At 31.9% G+C, this 27,884-nt stretch overlaps 1 protein-coding gene across 1 annotated transcript; it reads right to left on the reverse strand.

Moving 5' to 3' along the window:
- Positions 1-556: 556 nt before the first annotated feature.
- Positions 557-27,884, reverse strand: LOC134249659 (neprilysin-4-like). The gene is made up of 24 exons (XM_062731994.1): positions 27,812-27,884; positions 27,526-27,664; positions 17,823-17,911; positions 13,344-13,471; positions 13,171-13,248; positions 12,342-12,503; positions 10,070-10,153; positions 7,400-7,611; positions 7,015-7,194; positions 6,660-6,746; positions 5,385-5,518; positions 5,211-5,304; positions 4,989-5,117; positions 4,480-4,578; positions 4,303-4,380; positions 4,036-4,139; positions 3,860-3,918; positions 3,591-3,642; positions 3,438-3,505; positions 2,936-3,066; positions 2,721-2,786; positions 2,109-2,210; positions 1,529-1,605; positions 557-1,405 (listed from the first exon to the last, which is right to left on the reverse strand). Exons 3-24 carry the CDS (start codon positions 17,885-17,887, stop codon positions 1,306-1,308), a joined length of 2,289 nt encoding a protein of 762 aa, XP_062587978.1. The 5' UTR covers positions 17,888-17,911; positions 27,526-27,664; positions 27,812-27,884; the 3' UTR covers positions 557-1,305.

Here is a 27,884-nt window from a genome sequence, read left to right on the forward strand (position 1 = left end):
ACAATTGGTATGAAAAACGTCAGTCAGCATTTGACTCAACGAAAAATTGTATTTGATGACAAGGTCATTGTATCGACCGTAGAACTTACGAAATGATGACTTTAAACGAGACTGTTGATATTCTTGTTTCATCAACTTGTTTGTCAATAATTTACCTCGTTTTAGAAATTGTTCATACATAGAGCATGCTCTTGCGTATCCAATCAACTGAGATATATAAACTCTGTATGCAGGTGATGAAGGTATATTGCTGTATAATGTTGAAGATAGAAAAGTCAAAGTCATCATGTTTATCATAGAGCTTGCTTGTTAGATTACCATCAACGTCCCTTTCAAGTAAAATATTCAAATATGAAACAGATGTGTCAGACTCTGTGGTATCTTTTATCTCAAGCTCACCAAAAAAACCTTTAAATACACTGAAAAACATTATTTACCGCTAATATGTCATAAAATGAGATACTAGCCAAACAAAGACTTTGCTTACATGCACATCACTCTATACATGAATATAATGGTGTCAGGGGGATATTAATACAATAATCAAACAAACAGAAACATTAATAACCAATTTTATTAGAAAAAGTAGACTATAGTTATTGATTGGTAATCCCATTTTGATTCCCTAGTTTTCTAAATGTAAATGGAATTAACGTGACCTTTAATTTATGTACATCGAAATAAAAGAAATATGAAATATGCACATACTGAAACAGTGGTTGTCATAAAATACTAAGGTATCTGCATTCTTAAGAACTAAAATCTAATTCATGTATACATAGATTAATTTCAGATTTATATAAACGTATGAAAGATGAAAGAGGTAGGAAATCACAAATAAACATCCATTTATGTATATTTACAGAAAATGCAATCTAGTTAAAATAAGACATATTCTTTCTAAATGAACACACGAGTATGTCAACCTGTCAAATTTATTGGCCATTTTCGTCAATGAAAATGTACATAATATAACAGGACAAATGCCTCATTAATTTCCTTCTGTAGTAGTATGTATGTTTTTTCTTATCTGAAAATGGTCCATAAAATGTAGGGTATTAGGGCCTCTGTAGTATCGAAAATGAATTGTTATCAATGGAAACTGAGATATCTTTACTATTTATGTAAAAGGATTGCTCCGTTTTTGGGAAAAAAAAATGTATACATGTGTATCACATGATATTTTCCAATCTCTGTAGACAGAATATAAAATTCATATCCCTGTAATTATAAAATAATAATCAGAAGAAATGACAGATTCATTATCAAAATAGTATAACACTAATGCTCTCTTTGTAACAAGCATCACCAAACTCGACATTTTTTAACTGGATTCATGTAAGAATTTGCAGGACAATTAAAAACTTCTGAAAATTCTGGCATGCTTTGCAATGTTCCTATAACCCTGAAAAAAGAATAGCTTCATTTACTTCACACAGAAAAAGAAATTTTCCTTTTACATTATGAACGAAATTCACAGTTATTGAAATCTTTAATCGAAGTACTACAGAGATAGGTAAAAAAATACCTGAATTTTCCAGGGCTATGAAGGGTTGTTCGGATTCTATTTATAACTGCTCTTGGTCTCATTGTACCACACCATACCTGTTGTATCATTAAAGTCATTCAAAGTGATACATAGTTGAACTAATGTTTATACTGTAATCTGAGTTAATTTGTGTCCAAATAATTTTTTTTTAAGAATGGTATCGAATTTAACGATTTGATCACTTTTTGCCTATTACAGTACAGGTTGTGATGAGTGATAAGGGATTTGATTTTTTCAAAGAGGATAAAACTTTTTGAACATTTTACATGTTTTCAATCAGAATGTAAATTTCTTTAACTATTTAACTATGTCTTTCTTAAAGTATTTCTAGTAAAAAAAATGTTGTTTTCTACAAATTGATATTTTTTTAGGATCATAGCTACGGACATAAATAATAAATCAAATAAATAAATAATTGATAAATCTAAAATGACCATTAAAAATGATTAACCTAGAATTACGAAAATGCTTTTCAAAATGTATAGTAGACAAAACATACGGTATATATTTTTTAAGATAAATTTTGATTCATTAATTATACGTTTTGAATCATAAATACCTGAGCGAAATTCAGGAAGAATAGTTGTTTGTTGCTGAGGTGTGATAGTCCTGGAAGTCTATCAGGTTCTCGGTCTTGTTTGTGTATCCACTTCTCATAAGCCTTCATAAGACATGTTAAACATTAACATTGATATTAAGATAAAAACGTAAATCAAAACATACAACGAGGCATTATTGTTAAAATATTTATAAATTCTTAAGCAATTACTCTCTTAAAAAGACCAGAAGAAAATTATAACTTTATGTTCTCTAAAAATTTCCAGGTGTGGTCCACGTTTATTTGCCATCATCTCTGAAAATTCCAAAGGTCAGTGTTTTTTGCCCTCTTCACATGTTTGTATTGTGTATGGATTTTGTTTTGATCACTATCTGTTATCTTTACTTTTACATTCATAATTAAATTTCCAAGAATTTTCAAAATGAAGTGAATGTGAACCCTTATAAACCAAGTACAATCATGATCTATAGTTCTTAGTTATACCTCCACTTATAACTTTTTTCACAACACTATAGCAAAAAGTGAATAACACACATTAAGCGCATTTTCAACTTCTTTACATCTTAATCTTTACTGGAGGACGTATGCAATAATTGCCCGAATATAACCTACCCTATAAGCTTCTTTTAACCCTCCATTGTCTGCTATATTTTCTCCTTGTGTTTGAACTCCGTTCAACTGCAAATATCAACACAAAAATACCATCAAAATTAAAGAAGATACCATAAAAACCAAATATATACAATTGCGGTTAAATTATCAATTTTAAACCAGAAAAAATGACATTGCTTAAATGATTCATTTAACATTGTATATTATTCACTTACATTTATTCCAACCTCAGGCACTGTGTAATTTCCATACTGCTCTATTATACACTGAGCTTTCTCCTTGAATTTAGCTATCACTTCATCATCCCACCACTGTTTTAGATTTCCAAATTTGTCAAATTGTCGGCCTTTAAAAGATAACAGCACGTGATAAATTAATACTGAAATGTTAGACAATCATTTACACACTGAATCGTCGGCGTATTTTTCGGTTATTTTCCCGATCATGGCGAGGAGCACACGGCGGTTGTACCGAGTGACAATGAATGCCAACTCCTCCATGGCACCTGATCCCACCTGATGCTTTAGATGTTCATGTTTACTCTGCTCCTTGTACTTAATGAACTTCGGAACTCGAATACTGTTCTTTTACCTCCATGGCATTCATTATATTGGGAAAGTATTCTTCATATGCTCAATTTTTTATTTCTGGCACCATTTTAGAACATTATAAATCTTCTCAATGTATACATATTTTTTTAACAATAAAGATTCTCACCTCTATCATCAAATCCATGTGTAATTTCATGTCCTATTACCATGCCAATACCACCATAATTTAGAGATCTGAAGGAATTCAAATTGGAGAAATAAAAATTATTATTGTTATCACAAATACAAGAATTAATTTAAAATTCAAAGAATTATCTACCTTGGGTAACCTTTACTGTAAAATGGAGGTTGAAGAATCCCCGCAGGAAACACTGTTTAATGTGAGAAAGTCATTCGCAATGAATTCAAGTACTTAGAATCTTCAATATTCATTGAGTTCTAGTGATAACTTTTACCCTCGAATTTATCTTCCCACAAACAAAAAACAGTAATATAAATAATTTGCTTATCATTTTCAATATTAAACTATTTTTAAGCTGATTTAATATGAAAGAGACATGAAAATGATACATAAGTCCACTTTCATACTTATTTGATTTTTGGTTGAGCTGTAGAATGCATTCACTACCACTGGTGTAGTCGACCATCTATTGAAAAATAAACATTCTTTATTATCTAAGTTCATTATGGAAAAAATGCCATGTAATTAGAAGTCAAGAATCCATGAACTATTTTAAAGTTGATATTTAGAAATAGATGCATACTTAGTTTTATCAACAGGCTCCCGCAGTTTTTTCGAGTTGCTCCAAGCTATCGACCGAATATTTTCCAACACATTTTCGAAATATGTATCAGAGGAGAAAGTTACCTTTAAATTGAATTAGAATCAAATTTATTAATTTTCGCTGAGACAAGAATATCAATTTAAACAACTCACAAAGTAGAAATTACTTAAATTCATTATTCTTTTTTTTTTTTAAGGAAAAATGTTAGACAAAAGAATAAGCAACATTGTTCATTTAATTACATACTGCATTGTAGCTTTCATCCAATGCTGTATCGTTCAGAATGAATGGTGGGTATCCTATTTTTTCTGCCATAGCCTCAGCCTTATAGAGATCAACATTTTGTTATCAAAACAGCAAATGTTTACATGTTGTTATACATAAGCAATAATTTAAAAAACCTGTGAAATTCAATACTTGTACCTTTTCTTTAGCCACTTGTCTAGTTTTCTGATCCAGCCACGACACTTCTTCCAACAAATCATAAAAGGCAGCCCTGATGTCATGAATCATATTTAAAGCCTACAATAAAAAATGTAATGTCATGATACTTAAAGATATATGAATCATCTAGTTCATAACCTATACATCTGTATAAATATACGCTGTATCAGTGTTTTATTAGAATTTTTGGAACAGCAGTGCTGTTGATTTAAACATTGTACATGAAACAATTTCAGGAAATATAGGCATTAGAATACATGCAATCGATTGTGAATTTAACTATATGTGTATCACTTTTATATATACCAAAAAATAAATTAAGTTGGGTTAATTTTTCTTCGACCACCAAAATGCAGTTGGGGCTGTTGAAACGGCCTATTTTGAAATGACTGTATATATACTTCTGGGTCACTTAAAAATTAAAAAAATAAACGACTATGGTTGTTAAATGAAGCCTCTTAGGTCTAACCCTTTGCCTGCGGACATACCACTTCCTTTGCTCCTGTATCGAAGTGATCCTTCACAAACAGGCGCCCTACAGCGTTACCCATGTTGTCATTGACATAGCTAATGCAGTCTCTCCATCGGGACCTCTCCGTGTCCGATCCGTATATTTTCTAGAAAAGTATGTAGAAAGTACCACTAATTTATTGAATATTCTTTTTTAAGGATTATGTAGAAATAATTCACTCTGTATGCGATATTCATACCTTGTAATATTCTGTTCGAACATTCCTGTACATCTGTGGTAAATTTGTAACCCGGTTCATCATAATTCGCCAAATCATATAATTTGCCAACAGCCTGATAAATAAAAAATACATGTTTTATCAAAATTACCACAATAGAAAAGTAAATACAATATCCAGATAAATTAGTTATACCTGTTGTTTGCTTTTTCGACTGTTTTCACCATTTTACTGAGATATTCTGGGGCATAAACGACAATTTCCTCTGTTTCAGGAATTGTGATGTTTACTTTTTCAAAAATCAGATTGAGATACAACAGCCAGTCAAACTACAAATAATAAAATCATTACCATTACGAGGGGCTATCAAAAAGTTCGTGGACTAGCGCCATAAAATTAAAACCGCTTCAGGTACATCAATGAATTTTGAAATATTTAGTAAGCATTATCTTTTCTATCTATAGAATAAACCACAAATCATAAATTTTATTTTTAAATAAATTAGTAAAGTTTTTGTAAGCAATGGTATGTCCAGGCGGCGCAACCTCAAAAACGACGTTTTTTCGACCTGAGTGTAACTACGATAAACTAATTTGATATGAACATTTGACATCCAAAAGTCCCGTTAATTCAGGTATGTGTTGGAACAATATTTTTCCATAAAATGTGGAATTTTTACCTCATTCTGGAAGTTCTATGAAATTTTATTGTAAATTTTACATGGAGTATCCAAACAAATATTGCCTTGAAAATGACGTCAAAAGGGGGAGGGGTTTCCTTTTTAACATTCTATAACGTTTTGCCCCTAGAAAAACTGGTATACACCTAGGAAATGTTTAAACTGGCTACGGAGGAATAATATGCATCCATATTACTTGTTTTTTAATGCCAAAATAGATTCAGAGAGAAAAGGGATGCAAAGTTAATGTCGATTTGTAGTCAAGGTTTGAAAAATCTATCTGTCAAATAATGACGCTGATGTGTTTTAGTTATATTGAACTAATAAATCCATTTACAGTAATATATGCATCGAAAGCTGCTGTTCATGACATTACGGGTTGAAGTCCAAAACAAGACGGGTTGAAGTCCTTACTCAACTTAAGGGAATCTCATCAAAATACTGTAAGTGTACGAGGTATAAGAAGCGGACATTGAAAAATAATGACGTTGTCGGACGTCATGAAACTAAGCAGCGATGGCGCCGGGTGATCATATAATGTTGTTTTTATTTTATAATAATTTGGGAAATAACGAACGTATCAAGCTAAAATTTTCAACATTTCTTTATTTTTTGCTTTATGTTCCGTATAAAATTTGCAAGCTCAGATAAAATAGTACTTATTTTATAGCCTTAGTCCACAAACTTTTTGATAACACCTCGTACATTAGTTGTCATGAATGCCATATTCATTCATATAAATATTGCAAAATTCACAACACAAATGACAGCATGTAACGCCGTTAGTATACCCCAGGAATTCTTTCGTGAAGTTCTTTGACTGTCATTCTATTGTATAGCTCCTCTCCATCCCTACGTTGTTCTTGGGGTGTAGTTATCTGTTAATATATTTTGTTCGTTATTCTTATGATGATAAAACATTAAATTATTTTTCCTATCATTTGTAACTGTGTAAATTCATCTTCTGTGCCTAAATCAAAGGCATACATTAATATTTTACGTTGACACTGAATTCTAAGACAACATAAATTCAAACAGCCTGATTAAGTATAAAAATAATGCTTAGTAAACTTTTGTTTACTAATCATATATTCCATTGTTGAATGATATAATACATGTATATATATATATACATAAATAAATTACATTGGCCAATTCTATCTCTAACTCGACCATTTCCCTCATGTCTAGTCTTGCTTGAGTCTCATTTGCTCCAAACATCATTGCAACATTAATTGCAAACTTTTCATAAATTTGAACATCCGCATCTTCAACTCCTCGCAGGTAATAATCACGTGATGGCATTCCAAGTTCCGGTTGGTCTAACTAAAATGAATATTCTATTTACAAAATATACATATATATTTTTACCTTCACAAATCACAATTACAAATCACTCAAACTTTTGCATTAAAAGAAAGTTTTGAACGTGATTTATTATTTGAGTGATAACTTAAGAAGTCAAAAACCTTCATTTGTTTTCAAGAGAAAAACGAGAAAAGGTCAAAAACCGAAGAATTCCCTCTCTCACCTGTATTATATTAACATCCGAGTTTTTATCGTCTGCGCTCACCCACTGATCAACAAATATTTTGTTATTGTAAAGTTTCAGCTTCACTAAAAGCTCTGTAAATTTGAACTTAGATTCGTCCCATTGTTGACTTGATTTGTAGGTGACTGGCCATCCCCCGAGTTCTTCAAGAAACCTGTTCACTGGTTCAAGCCCTCGCTCCTCAATCATTGCTATTAAAATCATGAAGTGATAGAGCTTGAGAAAAATAACAATGCCTCTTATATTAATTTCAGAAGTTATAATTTATATTATTTTCTGTTTGGCAGTCATAAACCAATGATACACAATTATGCATAATGAAGCAGTTTTATTTTATTATCATAATTTTTTTTACAATTTGTGGTAACATCTCATACGTAAGGAGGTGTTTATACCAAATTAAAATAGGGAAAAAAACTCGATTAATATATGGTTCCGAGGAAAGTCCGTTTTTCGATTTCATGATAACGCAAACGTGTATTTCGTTGATCATATAATTCGTTGATTCGTATTTCGTTGATCATATAATTCGTTGATCTGTCTCAATTTACACCAAATTCAAAGAGAGATAATTTTTTTTTAATTGCTCACTTGGAATACATTTAACTCTTTGTGTATGGGACAAAATGTATGTCCTATTAAAACTACGATTGATAAATGAATTCGAGGAAACTATATTTGAAGATTTCATGATAACACAAATGTGAAATTCGTATACATGTATCCTCTAATTCATTGGTCTGTCTCAATCAAGAAAACATGTGCCTAAAAATTATTTGAAACCATAGCTTTAAGGATGTCAGCAAACTATTTTACATTATACAACGAATAGGAAAATAATTCATTCAAGAAGTTATGCATTTATTCAATGCCATTTTTAAATCCTTTTTTTTCCAAATCACAAATCACATTTTAACATCATTTATCAAGCAATGATATTTACATCAAATGAATATCACATCCCCTTTCTTTCTTATGAAAATCACTGTATACTTTAACACTGCTAAGGAATCCATTGCATAGATTTCTAGAGCATGAATGAAACATACAATGCATGAAACATATAGAGAAAACGAACAGTATTCAAGATCAAAAATCCATAAGACAATTCAAAACAAGAGCAGATCAAACACGGACCTCCAAAACATCAGAAGTGGGATCAGGTGCCATAAATTCCATATTAATAATACAAAATGTAGCATACATACCTAAACCGGCTTTACAATAGAACAAACAATAACATATACCTTTATTTGACTATGAGTACGGGAATTAACGTAGCATCAATTGCAGAAAAAATGCAAAACCCAAAACCTGAAAAAACCTCAACCAGTAAAGTACGTATTTCTCATTCTAGTTTGAATTTACCTTAAAGTACGTATATTTCAATTTCTTTACCTGGCTTTTTCCCTGCTCATTTTTTTCATTGTTGAATCTGCCTAACTGAATTTTAATGGGAGCTTCCATGGGAAAAAAATCATCTACTTTTTTCATTTAGACTTCAGATGTTCTTAAATTGTGTCAAAAAGAACAATTTTAAGAGCATCTGTAAATGTTTTTGGAACTTGTGTCCAATTCCTCCGACATGTTCTCAATAAAACAAAACAAATGTTTTCAAAAGAAATTTTGTTCTTCCATCCTAGCATTAAATAAATTAAATCTCGTATATTCCTATTGATACTTTCAGCAATCATAATTTAATAGGAAAAAAGTAACTGCTGAATCTATCGGTTATTACTCCTCTCATTTTATATAATATTGTATCTGACATTCAAGATCTCTAATACTAGTATCACATAAAATCCCACCTGTTTAGAATTTAATTGATCAATATAAGGCATTTGCTCAGCACCTTAGAGAATTGTTATCAATTAAATGTGTCTTTCATTCGATAGATTTTAAGAATAAGCTTACAGTGTACTTCTTATTTTTTTTAGAAACATGTAACGACCCACGCTCAAAATCTATGTATGTCCAAATTCAAGAAAATGTTCAAAAGCTACGAAGTACGAAACCATGCTTAATTGTAACAGGCGAGGAAATCCAAAAGTGATTGCTGAATCATACTCTATTGCTTTTGGAAGTTCTTCCCCGAACACATACTAGTAATTTCCAACTATAATACAAATGAGACTCTTTGTTATGCCAATTTAATATATGAATGGGCGTGGTTGGTATGATATCTGGATACTCGTGATTTCCACTCAAAATTTCAAAATAAACATCACTGCTATACTTACACTACCTCTGTATTATTTATGATATACTGACTATAGAGGCAGAAAGAAGTGAAATCGTGGATAAAATATTGTGGATTGATTTCAAGCAAAAGATCAGGATCCATGGTAAACACGTTTTCTCCTATTCCAACAATAAACCACGCGGACGTTTTGATTGATGATCTCGAAGATAAAAAGAACGTTGGGGTTGTTCCTGGGCAGAGAGGGGGTTAAACAATAAATATTTGCAGTGGCAGAACTGTTTATCCAGGTGTGAGTGTTAATTTTGTTAATTAGCAAGAAGAAAGAAGATAAAAAAAAACTCAAGACGTCGAAAATCATACGAAAAGAAAATCATACGAAAAATGTTTAGAAATTAGACAGATAGGAAACGTATACTTATATATATACATAATAAGTGGGTACTTACATTCATTAACACATGACCTGTAAAGATGCTTGGCTTTTTGAGTGGCCTCTGGTTCTGTACTTGATATTTGTTGTTCCAGTAAATCTGAAAATAAATTTTATTATATACGATGGAATTAAATCTTAAAAGAAACATACTTTAGGATAAATAAGACATTCAAAATCAATGCCCGCTCGACTGGCATCTATTATGGATCTGACTGGAAAAGCTCAATAGTCACCAGAGATGGAATTAGTTTTCTTTCATTCTAAAAATGTAATGATCACACTTTCAACAATATTCAACGATACTTCTATCTTCTCTCTATATAACTGTTTCTTACAACAGTGACAATGTCTCTAAAAACATATATCAATATAAACATACAGATCCTTAGTTCGGCTCCAAAAATTTATGATAATTATACTGGATTATGTATATCCGTAAAAGGTTTTAACTTTTATTTTACAATTAAGCATCAGATCAAAATGGATTAAAAAAAAACAAAAAAAAAAACTTTTTAAATACGTGACAATACACTGTACATTAAGATGTCTGTGCTTAATGTGGTAGTTTTGTTTAGAATGAAGGCATTTGTGATTAAAAAAATTAAATATGAATGTATCTATTCCGATTAAAACATTGTATATCTTGGACAATAAAGAAGATGTGACTAGCAAAAGAAAAAAAAATATTTATGTTTGCTAAGAAATAATGATTATCGACACACTCGAGAGAGAAGAGAGTTTTCCTCGAACACATTTTAGTTATGTTTGAATGCAGCCATGCTACGATACCTGTTAAGTGTGTTGTCATTCAATCATAGAGATAATAGGCCCATTAAATTACAGAAAAATGATGTTGGCAAACATACGTAACCTTGAATGTATGATATTGTGTATAGAAAAGTCATTTATCAATATTGGAGACAGCAATCTTAAATATTTTGAGTAGGTTTTAACAAGAATTTAAAGCTGTGTACAAAACTGATGCAGATGACTATAAAATAAGACATAGTTTAGGCATTACAATGCCATGCATCCAAAAATCTTTAATGTATCTATCAACGAATTCAAGCAATCGAGATAAAATATCCCAAATAGATTTTCTTGCGTCACCTCTTGAGATAAAATTAATGTAGTAATCAGGAGCATGCATTCTAGCTGGTGGGTTCAATGAACATTCTAAAGATTAAGAGTGAAGCCTTAAAAACAGTATTGTATGTAATGATTAGAAGAAAGGAAGTCCTTATTCCTAAAACAAAAAATTCTATAATTTTCAAGAGATCCCGTTCATCATTTACTCGTTGGTATTATTTAAAAATAAATGTTTTGATTACTGGTATCAGTGACAGCATCTGTACTATACCCTATATACCTTGGTATTTTAACTTTATTAGGTGCTTCTTCCTCTAAAATCAAATTAGAGAATTCTCTATACACTTATTTTTATTCTCCCTCACTATGTTCGTTCGAATCTAAAACAATTAAATTCTATGTAATAAAATAATAGGATAAGAACTCGAATGCAAGGAATGCTTTCTCGCTGTAAACTTTTATTTTGCATTACATTATATGATTATAACTTAAATTCATTTTATTACAAATTAATTTTATATTTTGATGAATACATTCATAGAAATAAACGTTCACATAAAATACTATATATTATGTCCATTTCCTTTTTTAATATATGTGTATACACGTAGGTTATAGCGACACTCGATAATGAAACATGAATGATCGTGGATATTGAATGCTACAAATTTTATTTTATGCAAATTTTAAGAATTTGAGAAAATTGTATCGAATCGCGAACCTCGAAAATTTGAATAAACGAAAATTTGTGTACAGTACAAATTACAGTATATAAAGAAACCTCTGAGAAATCCTTAAAGATATAAACTGTCATTATGTAATAAGAAACGTTCATACTAGAGCTCAAATGTTAATTCAAAATCTAAATTTAACTATTTCAATGCGCATCATTGTATCGAAAATGATGTAAACATGACCAAAATTATTAAAAATTTACATCCATATATTATACACATAATTTGCGGGAACTGGACAAACTCTAAAATAAGGTTTGTTAGCTTTCTTTCAATGTTAACATACTGAGTTTTGAAATAACATACTAATTTACTGAATTCAATGTTCTGCTCTTTATACCTACAAATTTGAAAATAATAAGGCTATTTTTTTTTTAAATACGTCTTGATTACAAATTTATCCCCTGTAATTCAACCTAATGAGAAACAAACGATATAAACAGTATGATTTTAAAGATTTACCTTTTAGAATAACTTGCAAGTCATCGCGTAATTTGGCAAATGTATTGTAACCTGACCTGTCCTCAGGTATTACATTAATTTTATTCCAAGATCCACAAGCGTACTCAAAGAAATCATCGCATGGATCTATAGTCTGATCCATTCCCTTCAAAAGTCGAGCAGCTGAAACGTAAAATTTTTATTAAAAAACATAAATATTTACACTTGAACACATAAACAAACTTTGCTTTCATTTTCCGTTCATTATTACAATTTCAGCTACATTTATTGGTGATTTTTCACCATATAAAATATATAATTATCTCATTTGCAGTTGTCAAAACATAAAAATATACACTGTCGATTCTACTCTTTTCTTTTGAATTTCAAGGACTTGTTGAAGAATAAGTACATGCTTTCTTTTGCATGGGTATGATATTTGAAATTAATAGTAATTATTATGTTTATGTTCTTGTTTTGAAGACTAGGACGTTAACTCTGGATTCTGATAAAATTATTGAGGATCTGAACATTTTTCTTTCATAAGGAGTCATAGATCAATGGAATTTTATTTCATTCTGAAAAACATAAAAATATAAATACTGTGCTCTTAATTAATATCTTGAAAGGAACATAATGATTTGAGCAACCTTGATGCATTTTTTACTCTTCAATTTCCAGTAAGAATTTAATATTCTTGGGGTAATAAAATATATTCTTAAAGTAATATCCGCTATCATTTATGTTTTACATCTCCAATACAAAGATTTCTTAATCAGTTTTTAGGCCGTCCGTTGGAAGTTATGCGTTCAGGGGAATAACATTATATCGAATATAGATCTATGCTTACATGCTTTGACACATTCTTCTGTCAAACATATCCCGTGTTTAGACTCTTCTCCTTTCCGTTGATTTTCTCTATCGCTCACTATAAACAAAAAAAAAATATGAACATATTTACTTAGACTGGATATTCGAATTACATGGTATTTAAAATCGATGAAGAAAGACACATCAATTTACCTCTTGTTGTTTCTATTACTATTAGGATGGTCGTAACGGCAATGCATATAAGACAAATGAAAATAAGGATTATTTCAAGGCGGGTTCTCTTTCTATTCCACCATGGTTGATTGAAATCATTTTGTGATCTACAATTAGTTGAAACAAATAAATGGCAATTAGCTTCAAATCAAGTTGCTCGGTATACATGTTTTTATGAAATCATGAGAAGCACACAAAATGCACCCGATCCTACATTGGTTTTCAGATGTCCGTTTTGGTGCTGCTCATAATTTGTAATGTGTTTAAATGGACATTAAAGAGTGATCACTTTTTGTTTTCTTTACATTTCTAACATGAATCATATGAAGATAACGAACAGTATTCAAGCTCAAAAGTCCATAAAACAATACAAAATAGGAGCAGAGCAAACACGGACATATATTTCTGCTGGTAGACAGTCTCTCCAATGGTATATTTTTGGATTCGTTCCCTACTGGGCAATCAAGAATTTAACTCAGAATGCTTTTGACTTCTCTGTTTTCCGAGGTCAGTGTTCGCTCTTCTCCTAATTTGTATAAATTAAATTTGAGAGTGGTTCCCGTTCGTGATCTTCAATTCATCTTTAAGGTTATTGGGAAAAAGCTTGCTAGATGCTTAATTAAACCTATCGTTTAAATACCACTTAGGCCAAGATTGGCCACTGGACATAGCTGGGCAATAGAGTCCTCCTCTCTGTTGGTAGCCTAAGTTTTAATATTCGTGTTTTGATTGAAAAATTTGAAATCGTGAAGATGCAAGAAAAATGTTTCCTTCATCAGCTGAATATTTCATTCCATTCAAATTGTACTTTGAAGTAAGATTACTGCAAATGATTAACTGCCAATAAAGCAAAACTGTGTTATTGAAGAGGAAAGCTATCGTTCTGTAAACAGTGGACGTGTGAAATCCCCTTGCTATCTGTTTGTAATGATATTAGTGATAATCTTATCAGCTCTTCTGGAGAAATAATGAACGAGTAGCAAATGTAAAACTGATCTACAAAATAGTTGAAATATGAGTAAATCTTAGGTATTAGTAAGTTTATATACAGTTTGAACAATATTTTTATATAATAATTTAGTGGCCTTTAAGATTTATTTAATTTATAATATAGTGGGTTATTTAGATTAATAAAATGTAAGTATAGTTCTTATAATTAATCAAAAATATGCTTTACATACGATAAAACTCAAATAATATGGAAAAGACGTAAAGATGGCATTCATATATTGAAGAGTAATGGTTGTCAGTTTCAACCCCTATCTAAAGTAACAACGATATCATCCATTTTGATTCAGCTGAGAGTATGTCGACGTGTGAATTATTATGTGATAACTATATCAACATCGGCATCTTGGGAGGAAGTAATAATTTGTAAACATTTCTGACAGGAAACAAGATTCACGTTCACTGTGATGAAAACAACACATTTTCTTCCTTGGCAGAGACATTTTAAACACTTGGGAAATTGCTTTCGCCGAAATGTTTCAGACAGCTTACATGATAAGATATTTTATCGTTCACTTCATTTTCGCAAAATTCAAGTTGTATTGTTTATACTCAATGGCTTTTGTGTTTTCTTTTTCAGCTTCATAAACTTTTTAAAACGGACAATATTGGCCATCTCTACGCATCTGATGATCTATATAGATTTATCTCTATCAAATAGAAATGCAAGACATTCGTGTAAAAGTAAAAATAATATACGAAAACAAAAATGAAATCCGAATAAAATGTATAAATTTCTCTTAACAATTAAAAGAAATTTGATCAAACAAAATATTGGCTCTATTGCATATCTTTACAGTCATGATATTTCATTTCTCATTTCTTCCTTCCATTTGAAATGACGGTTAACTTTCAAGTCTTCGTAATACACTTTAAAAAATGAAAGTTTAAGAAAAAATAAGGAGTTTGGGATTTGAAGCATGCAGCATGGACAATTTTAAAGAATTATTAATTTATTGTCCTTTTTTAAAAAATTTAATTTCAAAAAAAATAATACGTTTATCATACCTATCATCAATTTATTCTTTGACAATTTTATATTTTTTTCTTTGGTTACCTACTACCTTTAAAACAATTTAGAAGAAAAGGTGCAATAGTGAGGTTTAAACTAATGAAAAATGTTAAATTGCATACATAATAAGTATGTTAACTGCTCAAGCAAATTGATTATATCTTCAGTTCCATTTATGATAATATGTAATATAAGAGAAACATATCTAACAAAATTAGTTATCAAGCAATATATTGGAAGTTGGTCAATTCAAGAATTGCTTCATCTAAATATCGTTTTGGTCAGCTTAAGGCAATTTTTTAAAGACGTTTACAAGCTCAAAAAAAAAACATAAAACACACATAAAAAAAAACTTATAAATCTTTTGCAACGACTGGTTTTCAATGCCACAAGAACACAGTATATCATGATGTTACTTTTAACATAATTACTTGTAGTACGAGATCAGTGATTGAACTTTTAGATAATAAAACATATGAAGATAACGAATAGTACTCGACCCCAAAAATCCAGAAAAGAATACAAAATGGTCCTGAGCAGAGAAATACGGTATAAGTAATATTAAAGTTAGTATTATGTCGAGACCGTTGATATAAACATACTCTTCTCTAAAAGGAAAACCAAACCGATATACTCATTCCTAAATAGACCACATGTTACAGATGTACTGTGGTGTGTGAATCTCATAAACTCCAAAGAATTTCAGTATCGTTTGACTTTCTGACACTGCACATTCATCCCTTAGGATAAACCGAACATTTATTTTTATTTTACTCTTCTTAATTCATTTGTTTGTTCTAAAAGGCTTGATGGTTGCTTGAATACAATATATCTTGCTATTCTTATACAGGTGAATAGAAGAGAAACTTTTTTTCGAAGTTCATTAGATCGGAAGGTTGCAATTGTGAATTCGAATCTCAGACGCGACAGACCTAAGTCGAGAAAAATAGCAACAACAGTTCCTTCGCCATGCACCCGGCAAGTTGAAGTGAAAGTTGTGTGTTATTCAGATGAGATCGTAAAAACCGAGGTTCTGTATCGAGTGCCGAGTAAAGATCAAAATTCAAAGCCTTCATCGGTATATGGTGACGTCTTTATATAAGTGAAAAATTCTCGAATGTGGTGTAAATTTAAACAACATACAATCAGCTTTTTTACAAATAAAATATGGAGGGAGAAAATGAACAATATTCAAGCTCATAAGTCCATTCAATGCAAACCAGGAACATCAGGGGTGGGATCAGGTGCCATCGCGGAGTGAGCATCCCCTGTCTACCGGTCACACTCCGTCATACAAAGAATTTCCCTGTTCAAAAGAGCCCTACAATAACACCAGAGTCCCTATCCCAGTGGTTTTGAATTTGTCACCTTTGCTAATTACATATGTACAATTAGATGCACTGTTCACAAAACACCTCCTCCTCCCTGCAGAATTTTTGAAAGTGTCTATTTTCAATGTCGTAAATGTGACATTGAACTTGATGAAGTGACCTTGGTAACAAATGACATATCAACTCGACATACAATAAACTCTTAACGAAATATTAAGATCCAATATTTCTCCATTAGGAAATTAAAGATCTGTCATAATAATTATATGGAGAGAACGATCATAGGCAGTTATGCCTGCTGTGCAATCCATTTCTATGAATGAAATATATTTTAAACTATAATAATTATACGATATATGTGGCAGGGAACCCAAACTTTTCACAGTGACCTTGGGTTAAAGTCATAATATATCATATCGTCATGTCATAAACTTTTTATTTTATTTTAAAGTTCCAGTGATTTTTATTCCAAAGATATAGAGCGCATATTTTTTCTTCCTTGAATATGCCAAAATGACAACTAATCAAGCACTCTAATCCAAGGGGATAGGGACAGTGAAATTCATAATTTTTGTCCCCCTTTGCCCATAGATGATAAATATCAAAATTACTGTGAAATCACCAATTTTCGGGGGGGGGGGGGGAATCTTTGTTGTTTTTGAAGTATGGTGGAACCCTCGAATCCATGGCCATACTCAACACTTCTCCAACCACGAATTCAAAGCTCTAAAAAACAACATTTCTTTCTCGAACCTCGAAAATTTAACCAAACGAAAATTATGTGATTTTATAGTTGTTTTTAAAAACAACTACCAGTGGGTCGTTTTGGACTGACATTATGCATACTAGTTTGAGGCCATTGTTTTATACAAACTTTAACTATGGATTATTCCTTCATATGGCTTGCGACGGGTGTGACCAGTCAGCGGGAAATTCTTTCTTCCCTTAGACCTGATCCTACCCCTAATGAAATTTACAGGGGTTTTATTTTATAACCTGTTCACGAATTAGTACTCTTTAGATGATTTCTGAGATCGATCATTGTTTTTATCTTCACCTTTGACGTACTAAGTCTTTGTGTAATTAGTAGACTTATCCACAGCTTACCCTTTGAAATCCACTTGATTCGGGTCATCCGTTATATAATATTTGGATTTTCCATTGGTTTCCATATTGAAGTCATTCGACTATAAAATCTAAAAAGTAAAAAAGCATGCCTTTAATTTCATTGTTTCTTTGATGATGATTTCGTTTTTAAATGAAAACTGAATTTTGACACAACCACATGACAGAAGCACGTACGTGCATTATTTTTCCCCCTCTACGTTCTACTTTAAGAAAAAGAAGCTATATAATGAAACAAGTTTAATAAAGTAAAAAACTCTCGAAGCAGAAAATATCTCTGACCAAAAAGAGGAAAGAGACGTAGACTCTAAAATAAATACATTTCAACTTTAAAATTTCAGTATTGATATATTTTCATTTTTTTTTTCTCATGAAAAGAATCCTAAACGTTGATTGGATAAAACAAATACTTACACACACTGTGATATATGTTAAACTTTCAATTCTGAGAGATTTTTTTCACAAAGTTTTTGTAAGAATTTAGTTGCATTTTTTGAAGATAAACAAATAAGTCTAAAAGAACATTTAGCTGAAACAGTTTGTTTTTTCACCTGAAAAATTACGATAAAGAGTATCAGAGAGATAGAGAAGATTTTTTAGAGAGAGAGAGAGAGAGAGAGAGAGAGAGAGAGATTAATTGCTCTCAGCTTCATGAATGATGTTTATTCTAAAGATAATACTTGTGAAGACAACACCCCATTTTTCCTGAATCAAAAGAGGACAATTTATTTTCATCCCTTATTAACATCAAATTCGATAGATAAATTGTTTGAAAATGATAAAAAGCAAACAATTATGGCAATTTAAAAAATCTTGCATTGAGAATCATAATTTGACTTAATGAAAATTACTTAGTAACATAAACGATTTGAGAGTTAAAGAAACTACATATTTTGATACCGTTTATCGGGCAACATGGTAAAATTGGGCAAAAATGTACAAACTATTCTAGAGCCAAATCATTTTGTGTGTAAGAAACTGAGCAGTGAAAACTTCAAAATATACCAAATGGAATTTGAAACAATGTGTAAAAAAAAATTGCTTCTTCACTAAAATGAAAACTCAGTTTGAAGTTTAAAATGTAGGACCATTTGATAAAGATACAGTAAATATTGATAAACAAAATTATATCAATGTTAGTATTCTGAACGTTCATAAAATAAGTATTTGTACAAACTGTTTATATCTGAAGGATTTTGAACAGAGCTTGCACTGTCTCATTTGTGGTATGTTTGTCTAATTCCTATCTCCTAATGCCCGTTTATAACTATGCCGACGGGCAGGAATCAATATTGAAGCCTCACAAGACTCATGAATCTATCCAGCACGTCACAAAGACGAAAATTAAATCTAAGAAATCTAATTCTTTGTATAATGATGAGGTTTATCTAATAATATGGCTGGAAAGCCTGTGAAAATTACCACTTTTTAGAAGCAGTTGTAAAAAGTCGGATCATTGTTATCTTTAACCAGAAAGACAAATCGCCCTTGTTCTGTGAGTGGTGATTACTAGTGTCTCGACTGATATAACGGGTTAAGGAAATGTAATATGGCTATTGATGTCTACTGACATTAGAAAATGTGTCTTATTTTTTGACAAAATAATTTGGCAAATAATTTACATTTATAGATTTATTGTGTAAAGAATACAGAGTCGTGAAACTCCCTCCAGGAATTAATAATTATTTCATGCCTACGTTTTTTTTTTTGAAATTACAATATTGTAAATAAAAATATTTCAAAATGTAAATTCGTATGACATGTACCTGTTTCAAGTTGTCAATACGTCATTTAAAACAACATTTTTTAAAAATCACTTCGCTTCAAGCGTAAATTTAAGTGTGTTCGCATTAAAGGTACGTTTGTTTTCCTTTTTGCTCTATTTTATTATTACTTCACTCGAAAAGCAAGAAACACACGGCTTTATTAATATTTGCTAACAAAGCTACGAAAGCCTATTAGGATCAATCTAGAGAGGAAAAAAATTTAAAAGGCGTTATAACGCCTTTCCATTCCAAAAAGGCGTTATTACTCCTTTCCATTCCAAAAGGCGTTATTACGCCTTTTTAAAAGGCGTTATAACGCCTTTCCAAAAGGCGTTATTACGCTTCTAAAGGGCGTTATTACACCTTTATAAAACGCATTATTACGCCTTTCTAAAAGGCGTTATTACGCCTTTTTAAAAGACGTTATTATGCCTTTCTAAAAGGCGTTATTACGCCTTTCTAAAAAGCGTTATTACACCTCTCCAAAAGGCGTTATTACGCCTTTATAAATAGAGAATATTACATACTAAAATCCATATCAGATGTCACATCAGCCCGAGTGGCCCCATATGATATGGGGCCAGAGGGCTGATGTGACATATGATATGGATTTTAGTATGTAGTATTCTATTTATCATATATTTAAAACACCTAATATGCAAGTTCACATATGGTCATAGATGAATATTTCGTGCTTGTTTATGACATTTTCTTTTAAATCTTATAAAGCCAATTTTAGGTAACTGAAAAAATTAAGACCATAAATGTCATTAAAAATGATTTATTATGATTATCAAAATAAAATCAAGTAAATTGACTTTTAAACGTTATACAAACGTTACTTCCGGTTTGATATGGATTTTCGGCCCGCCGGTCCGATACGTGATATGGATTTTCGGACCGAGCCGTGATATGGGGTATTGTGACGTCACCCGTATCACACCGTGCAGAATCGGTGTATTTACTACTAAGTATATGATAAAAGACGTTATTACACCTTTCTAAAAAGCGTTATTACGTCTTTATTTTGAATACATGACTAAACATATTTAGCCCAACCGAGGAGTGGGGGGGGGGGGGGGGGTGTGTGTGCAGAAATCTTACCTTCGGGACATGAATTTCACAATTTGATATAGGACTAATTTCTCAAAAAATAATTTAAACAGATAACAATTAGATTTCCAGGAAAAAAGATTTTTAAATGCGTCATATATTTTCAATGTTGAACCAACAAAGTCCTTCTTAAATACCAGACACACCTCTACCAAAGATCATTGATTTCAATTGCTCATTATACCAATGCAAATAGTTTGCCTGCAAATGACTTGAATTTTAATACATGGCAAGCAAAGCTCCAAGATACATCAGCCTATATCGTATCTTCACAGGTAGAGTGTTGCCTTCTCTAAATACGAATGCAAACAGTTGTCAGTGAGATGTGCAGGAATATAGAGAATTGCTTAAATTAAAGATTGTTTTAATTAAATCTTTCATATATTTATTAACATGAAATAACGCCTTTCCATTTTCCTTTTCAAGTAGGCCAGTAGTACGAGTGCGAATGGGGTACCCCCCCCCCTTCACATACACACTTTTGGGGAAAAGTCTTCAGTGCTACAGTTTGGATATTATAATTAACTATTGGATGCTTGGTTCCTGAACATTTTGTTGTAGTCTGTAAAACTGTGGCAAATTATTGCATTTAAACAAAAGTTTTACCGAAAACTCCCGAGTTTGGCCAGTAGAGTTGGGGTGGTGGTGGTGTTGGGGGGGCGGGGGGGGGGGTTAAAAGCACGGGCCTGTTAAATGCAAAATAATGGTTATTCAAAAAGAGTTATAACCCTTTTGGAAAGACGTAATAACGCCTTTTAAAAGGCAAAATAACGTGTTTTAGAAAGGCGTAATAACGCCTTTTGGAAAGGCGTAATAACGCCTTTTGGAAGGCGTAATAACGCCTTTTAGAATGGAAAGGCGTAATAACGCATTTTAGAAAGGCGTTATAACGCCTTTCGAAAAGACGTAATAACGCGAAAAAGGCGTTATAACGCCTTTTAATTTTTTTTTTCTCTAGATTGATCCTAATAGGCTTTCGTACAAAGCATGTCACGTCTTCAGAATTATGTATCTTTTCACCATTTTTTGTATTCCTGTAAAGAGGAAGTCTCTTGCTGTGGCCTTCAATTTGACATTAAGGATGAAGTTTCATACATTTTCTTTATTTGTTAATTTATTGGTCAATGTAGTCTCTAAGAGTTGAGCTTTCGCATCTTGATCAGAAAGTCTGTGTTCGAGGGACTGCATCGAACTAGGAAGTGTCTTTTTCTTCGCAGTACGCCTGGCATTAGAAGTGGTAATAAATACCAGGGTTTCAGATGATACCTCTAAAAACGATTCTTGTAATGATGTGATGGAGCGCTTTCATTTCTCATTGACCCTGAGTGTCGAGTTTAAATTTGAAGCCGTTTACCTTATGTGATGACGTTTCTATGAATATGAAAAAATCCTCTAATTGGATGTAAAACAACATACGATTAATTAAACAATCAATCAAATAATCTTTCGTTGATCTGATCCTTTTTTTATTTATAAACAGAAGGCAACAAAGAGTCAGTCAAATTTGTTTCAAATTTTGATATTTTACTAGACTGATGGCAAAATTACAACTACTTATTAAGGTATCAACAATCTCCTTTAGAGCCAACATTTCGCAAATTTTATGGTCAATAAAATCCGTACCTTGTTTGCATCCTTTCGATACATCGAATATTGAATACAAATCATTGTCCGCGACTGACCCCTTAAAAATGGGTAGCAACTGAAAGTTGCGGGTCCTTCGGATGAGACCTTAAAAACAGAGGCCCCGTGTCCTGGCAGACGTTGGCATGAAAAGGATCCCTCGCTGCTCAAAGGCAATGAGTGCCGAGTAAAGGTCAAACTTTGAAGCCCTTCACCGGTATATGGTGACGTCTCTATATGAGTGAAAATTCATGAATGGGACGTAAAACAGCATACAATCAATCAATCAATCAATCAATCAATCAAATCATTGTCCATCATTTCCACACCGAACAAGCTATAACAGAATTATCCATTCATCCATGCAATCACGAAAATGGGGTAACGTAGGGTTTGACCAGTTGACACTGAATATTTGCTCCACCATGGTACCTGTTTCAATTTTTGAACTTTTCAGGGGTATGTGAATGCCCTGCTCTCAATTTATATCGTTTATTTGAACTTTGAAATCTACTGTTCGTTATCTTCATATTTTATCTTTACAAAAAACTGCCTTTATTCAATAAAAGAAATTGCTTTTATGCTTGAAAGAACTCTTGAACTGATGACATGTATATTTCATCCTATTATTTCTTCCAAAGAACATGTATTTTCGAACAATGACCTCTGAGCATTTTGTTTACGAACAAAACGATTTTGTTCTGAGAGTCGGATAATGAGAGTTTTGTGACGATTGCAGAATTCATGCAATTAAACAGGAGACCCAAGGGCCTTAAAAATCCCCAGTGTATTTATACAGCACCTGTTGTTAAACTTATGCATGAAATACATGGAGATAAATATTTAAGCTCAAAGGTCCATTCAAACAAATACAAATTAGAGTAGAACAAACATGGACATCCAAAACATGGAAGTATGATCAGGTTCCATGGAGAAATGAACATCCCCTTCCGACCAGTCACACCCACCCTATGCTCAATGATCGGGAAAAATGGAAAAAAAGTAGCCGATCCAGTATTTAAACTAGAGGTACTCTGAGCACTGAGCTCACTAAATGATATCCCCGTCTCGCGTATGATTACGAGGGATGATCAAAAAGTTCGCAAACTATCTCTATATCTACAAAACCACAATTCAGATTAGAATGAAATTCGGTACACACATAGCCATACACAGGGTCTATAAATAGCATATACTGAATAAAGTTTCTCTCCTTGTTTGTGACGTCACAATGTGAAAATTACGTCACTATTTAGGTCACTTGTGACGAAAAATGGTTGTCTCAGTCGAACTCGTTCAACAAACGACTGTACAATTTATTGTAATATCTTAGAAATCCCTCTACAGTATCATATAATAATTTGTACACAGTTTATTGAGATAAATGAGTTCCTATAATTCAATTAATGATTGGATCAATCGTTTTAGTGAAGGAAGGCTGATGGTTAAAAATGATACTTGTCATCTTGCCCAGTGAAAGCAAGTTTGAAAAGATATGTATTTTTAATTAAGCAATTTGCTATCAAAGACCTCCAATTAGCACTTTGAAAAATAGTTGAATATTTGAACAATGATATAAGTATCAAATACCTAAGATATCGTTTACTTTAGATTTTAAACATATTAGATATGATAAAAAGGATGCACCCATTCTCTATCCACCTTGAATAAAGGTCTCTCCTAAGACAGAAGATTTGTGTTTTAATGGTCGCCATGCTTATTTTTGGAAAGGATGTTATTATCCACCCATTCTGTTGCCGAGATATGACCATTTCTGACAAATTAACTGTTCTTGTCATAAAAATTAACTCACATGGAAAGAAATATAAAACTCGGGAAAATCTTTTAACTTTTGTGACAGAACGCTACGGAGGGGGTCACGTGACCGCCAATATCACGTGATTCGCGCATGCGCAGAACGGTGGTTGATGTGCATTAAAATCGGGGAGGATTAATTTAAAATATAATCAACATTAAAACCAAATATTGTTTCTTGTATGGAAGTAATTCAATTAGTTTGCGAACTTTTTGATCACCCTTGTATAATGGCAATTAAGGTCATGTTTTGCTCTGGAAGACCCGAAAGTGTCAGATCAAAATGTTAAATATTGTTGCATTATGTAATAAAGACTCTGTGAAAGTATCATTAAATATTCAGTGGTATAGGAGGAGTTTCGGATGAGAGATGGGTACCCTTTAATATTATAGAAAGAATGGCAGTATAAATTAATCTTTGTCGTATGAAACCCGAAATGAGTCCGATCAAAAAGGAAAGTAGAAGGTGCACAATGGCACTATGTATCAAAGATTCCATGAAAATCTCATTAATTAAATTTCACTCAGTTGTAGAAGACGAGTTGCGGATAAGAGATGGGTACCCCCAAGCGTAACAGATTGACGGACGTACAAACAGACAGTCGGACATCCTGATCACTTTAAACCCTCCCACTTTTCAAGCGGGAAGTATAAAATGGACAAATAATAAGTATGAAACCGTCAGTCAGCATTTGACTCAATGGTATATTGTATTTGCTGGCAAAGTCATTGTATCGACCAAAAGACTTTCAAAAAGAAGACTTCAAATGAGACAGTTTTATCCTCGTTTCATCAACTTGTTTGTCATTAGCTCATCTCTTTTTAGAAATTGTTTATAAATAGAGCATGCTCTTCTGTATTGAATTAACTGAGAACTAATATAAACCCCATGTCATCGCCCGAGTGGCCTAGTTGTCAGAGCGTCTGCTCTAGAGTCTCGAAGTAGATTTGACCCTTACGTCGCAGGTTCAATCCCACTGTGCAATGTGGAGACCAGTTCTTTGAATGAGACCGTATATAAACCTAAGTCCCTTGTCAAAGAAGGTGTTGACCCGAAATACCGGTAGATCCCCCACTGCTCAATGGCCCTGAGTGCCGAGTATATGTCAAACTCTGTAGCTCTCCATCACTAAATGAAGGCGTCTCCATATGAGTGAAGAGTTCTCGAGAGGGACGTTAAACAATAAAACATTCATTAATACCATATGCAGGTGTGAAGGATGGACTGCTACATAAGTAAGGGAGTAGAGGTCATCACATTTAGCTTGGTTTTTGCAAATTGGCTGACCATTAACGTCTTTTCTAGTAAAATATCAAAATATGAAAGAGATGTTTCAGACTCTGTGATATCTTTTATTTCAAGATCACTAGGATATATCGAGTTGACATACAATGGAAGCTATCGTTAATTGATAATACGTCGTCCATATATATAAATGTAGAGTTGCAGGTCATCAGTTGTCGAATGTACGTACTTTCAGAATATTTTTAGTACACGATTTGAACCAATAAAATGCCATTTTCCCCCACCTCTCCAACATTACTCAATGTTTGCTAGTGAAGAAGAATTTTTCAAAAAAATAAATATGTATTTTTAAATTACTGTTGAACAGTGGACAGATTGCCGGTAATGTAACATCGGTGGCTTAGAACTTTTTAAAATAATCTCTTAACCCCATTACTTGTGATTAACACCATCTAGTCCCGAGTCTATACAGTGTATACATGTACATGTACCTTAACACTTTTTTTGGGCTTGAACCCCTTTGGAAGCAATTTTAGACGCGTGACTAACGAAGAAAACAGCAATAGCCAATAGGTAACTTAAGTGTATCTAGTGATTTGTATTTCGAATCAAACACTTAAGAGTTGATAGCATATTTAACCACTTACAAGGAATGGCTACTACATGTATACTCAGCTCTGTTATCAGAAAGATACGCATACTATACTGGCATGAAAGAAAAAAGCCACGCATATCAGACGTAAAAATTGGGTTCCTATACATCTAAGTATGCTATATAAAAGTACAGTCTGGCATAAAATGCGGGTTTTGTTACAGGTTTTCTTCTTTTTTTAATTAGATAACAAGATAACATATGTAGAATTAATCAAATAAACTCTGCCACACTGAAGTTTTATAAAAAGTTAGGACAAAACGAGAATCGTTTAGCCTCTATAAATTGTCAGATGATTGTAATCGTAGCATTCAATTGGTTTCTTTTTTCAAAGTACTTCACAGAAAGATATTTGCATTTGCAGAATTTTATCATAAATTCATGAAGTTTATTTATTTTATTTATTTTTTTTTTTGAAACTAAAGGAAAGTTGAATTGCTATTAAAGTTTATTACAAAACCTGTTTTGTAGATACATATATGGATAAGAGCGTGTTCTAAGCATGTATAATTTGCAAAATCTTAACACTGAAAGGTTGCGCAAAAGCTAGACTGTTATTTGTCCCCATATAAAATCATTAATAAACATTTTTCTAAGAACAGGAAGCATGCATCAATATATATCATTAACACGATTCATCTACATGATTATAATATACTCTTTTCTGATCTCCATACTTTATTTTGAGAAAGGTATAATAAGGGTAAAATATAGGGTAAGATTTTAAAGGTGAGCTGTGGGCTAAGTTGTTGCAATCAAAAAAGTATGACTTTTGGATATAATTGAACATTATACATATCTTAGAGCAAATGAAATTAGCGAAAAACTGTGTCATATTTCATATTTGATTTTAGCTATCAAAAGAGTCAAATACACAATCAAATACGCTCAAATACACAGATCAAATACTAGCGTCAGGAAAGTAAATGATAGATATAATGATAAGTGTACTTAATAGAGAACTATCTACTTGTGTAAAGCAAGAAGAAATGACATGTATACATATCTTTCTGATCTATTTCCTATGATAATATAAGTAAACTTTCCTTAATATATTTTTTAGAAATTGATTTAATAGTGAATACATGAACATGTGAACGTTCTTTCACTCACAACTGATTTTTTTTTCTTTTTTTTTTTTTTTAAGTTTATGACACTCGACATATTTTTTGTTTAATTTTGCAAAGAGAAAGATTTTAAATCAACTTAAAAAGGAAAAGATTCAATAAATCATTCATATCTTGATTAGAAATACAATTTAAAGAAAACATTCGAAAATCAGCACAACGAAAGTTTTTTTTTTCTAAATAACATTCTACTATTACCCTCGGTAAGACTACGACATACAACATTTTATTATAATCCTTAATATTATTTAGGTAAAAGTTGTTTTTAACGCAGATCGTTAAAAAATATTTGCACAAAGTTAATTAAAAGTAAAATGAAAACACAGAAGAAGCTAGTCCTTACCTCTTGTCTTTAGAATAATCCCTGAGTTAGTAATCATTTTTGATGCGCAGCACATGTATCATATATCACATTTTACCCTGGACAGCTTACTCACTATATTGGGGGAGGCAAATTTATTTTATCGTTTTCACCTTATTATCTGAAAAGAATATATATTTGAATATTATAGAAATTGTTTTTATCAATTCTCAATTCTCCTAGATCGCGTTTTGTAAAAGAAATAGATTTATTTTTTGAAATATTATCTGCGTATTTCTAATTTTAAGACTTTTTTAAGACCCTTTACCTTTTTTCCGCAATAAAATCATTGTCTATATATCGGATATTAGGAAAATTCTTGTTTTATGAAAAAAGTCAGC

This window comes from Saccostrea cucullata, unplaced genomic scaffold (genome assembly GCF_032062105.1).
Source record: "Saccostrea cucullata isolate Sc308-1 unplaced genomic scaffold, CSIRO_AGI_Scuc_v1 ctg511, whole genome shotgun sequence".
Taxonomy (NCBI): domain Eukaryota; kingdom Metazoa; phylum Mollusca; class Bivalvia; order Ostreida; family Ostreidae; genus Saccostrea; species Saccostrea cuccullata.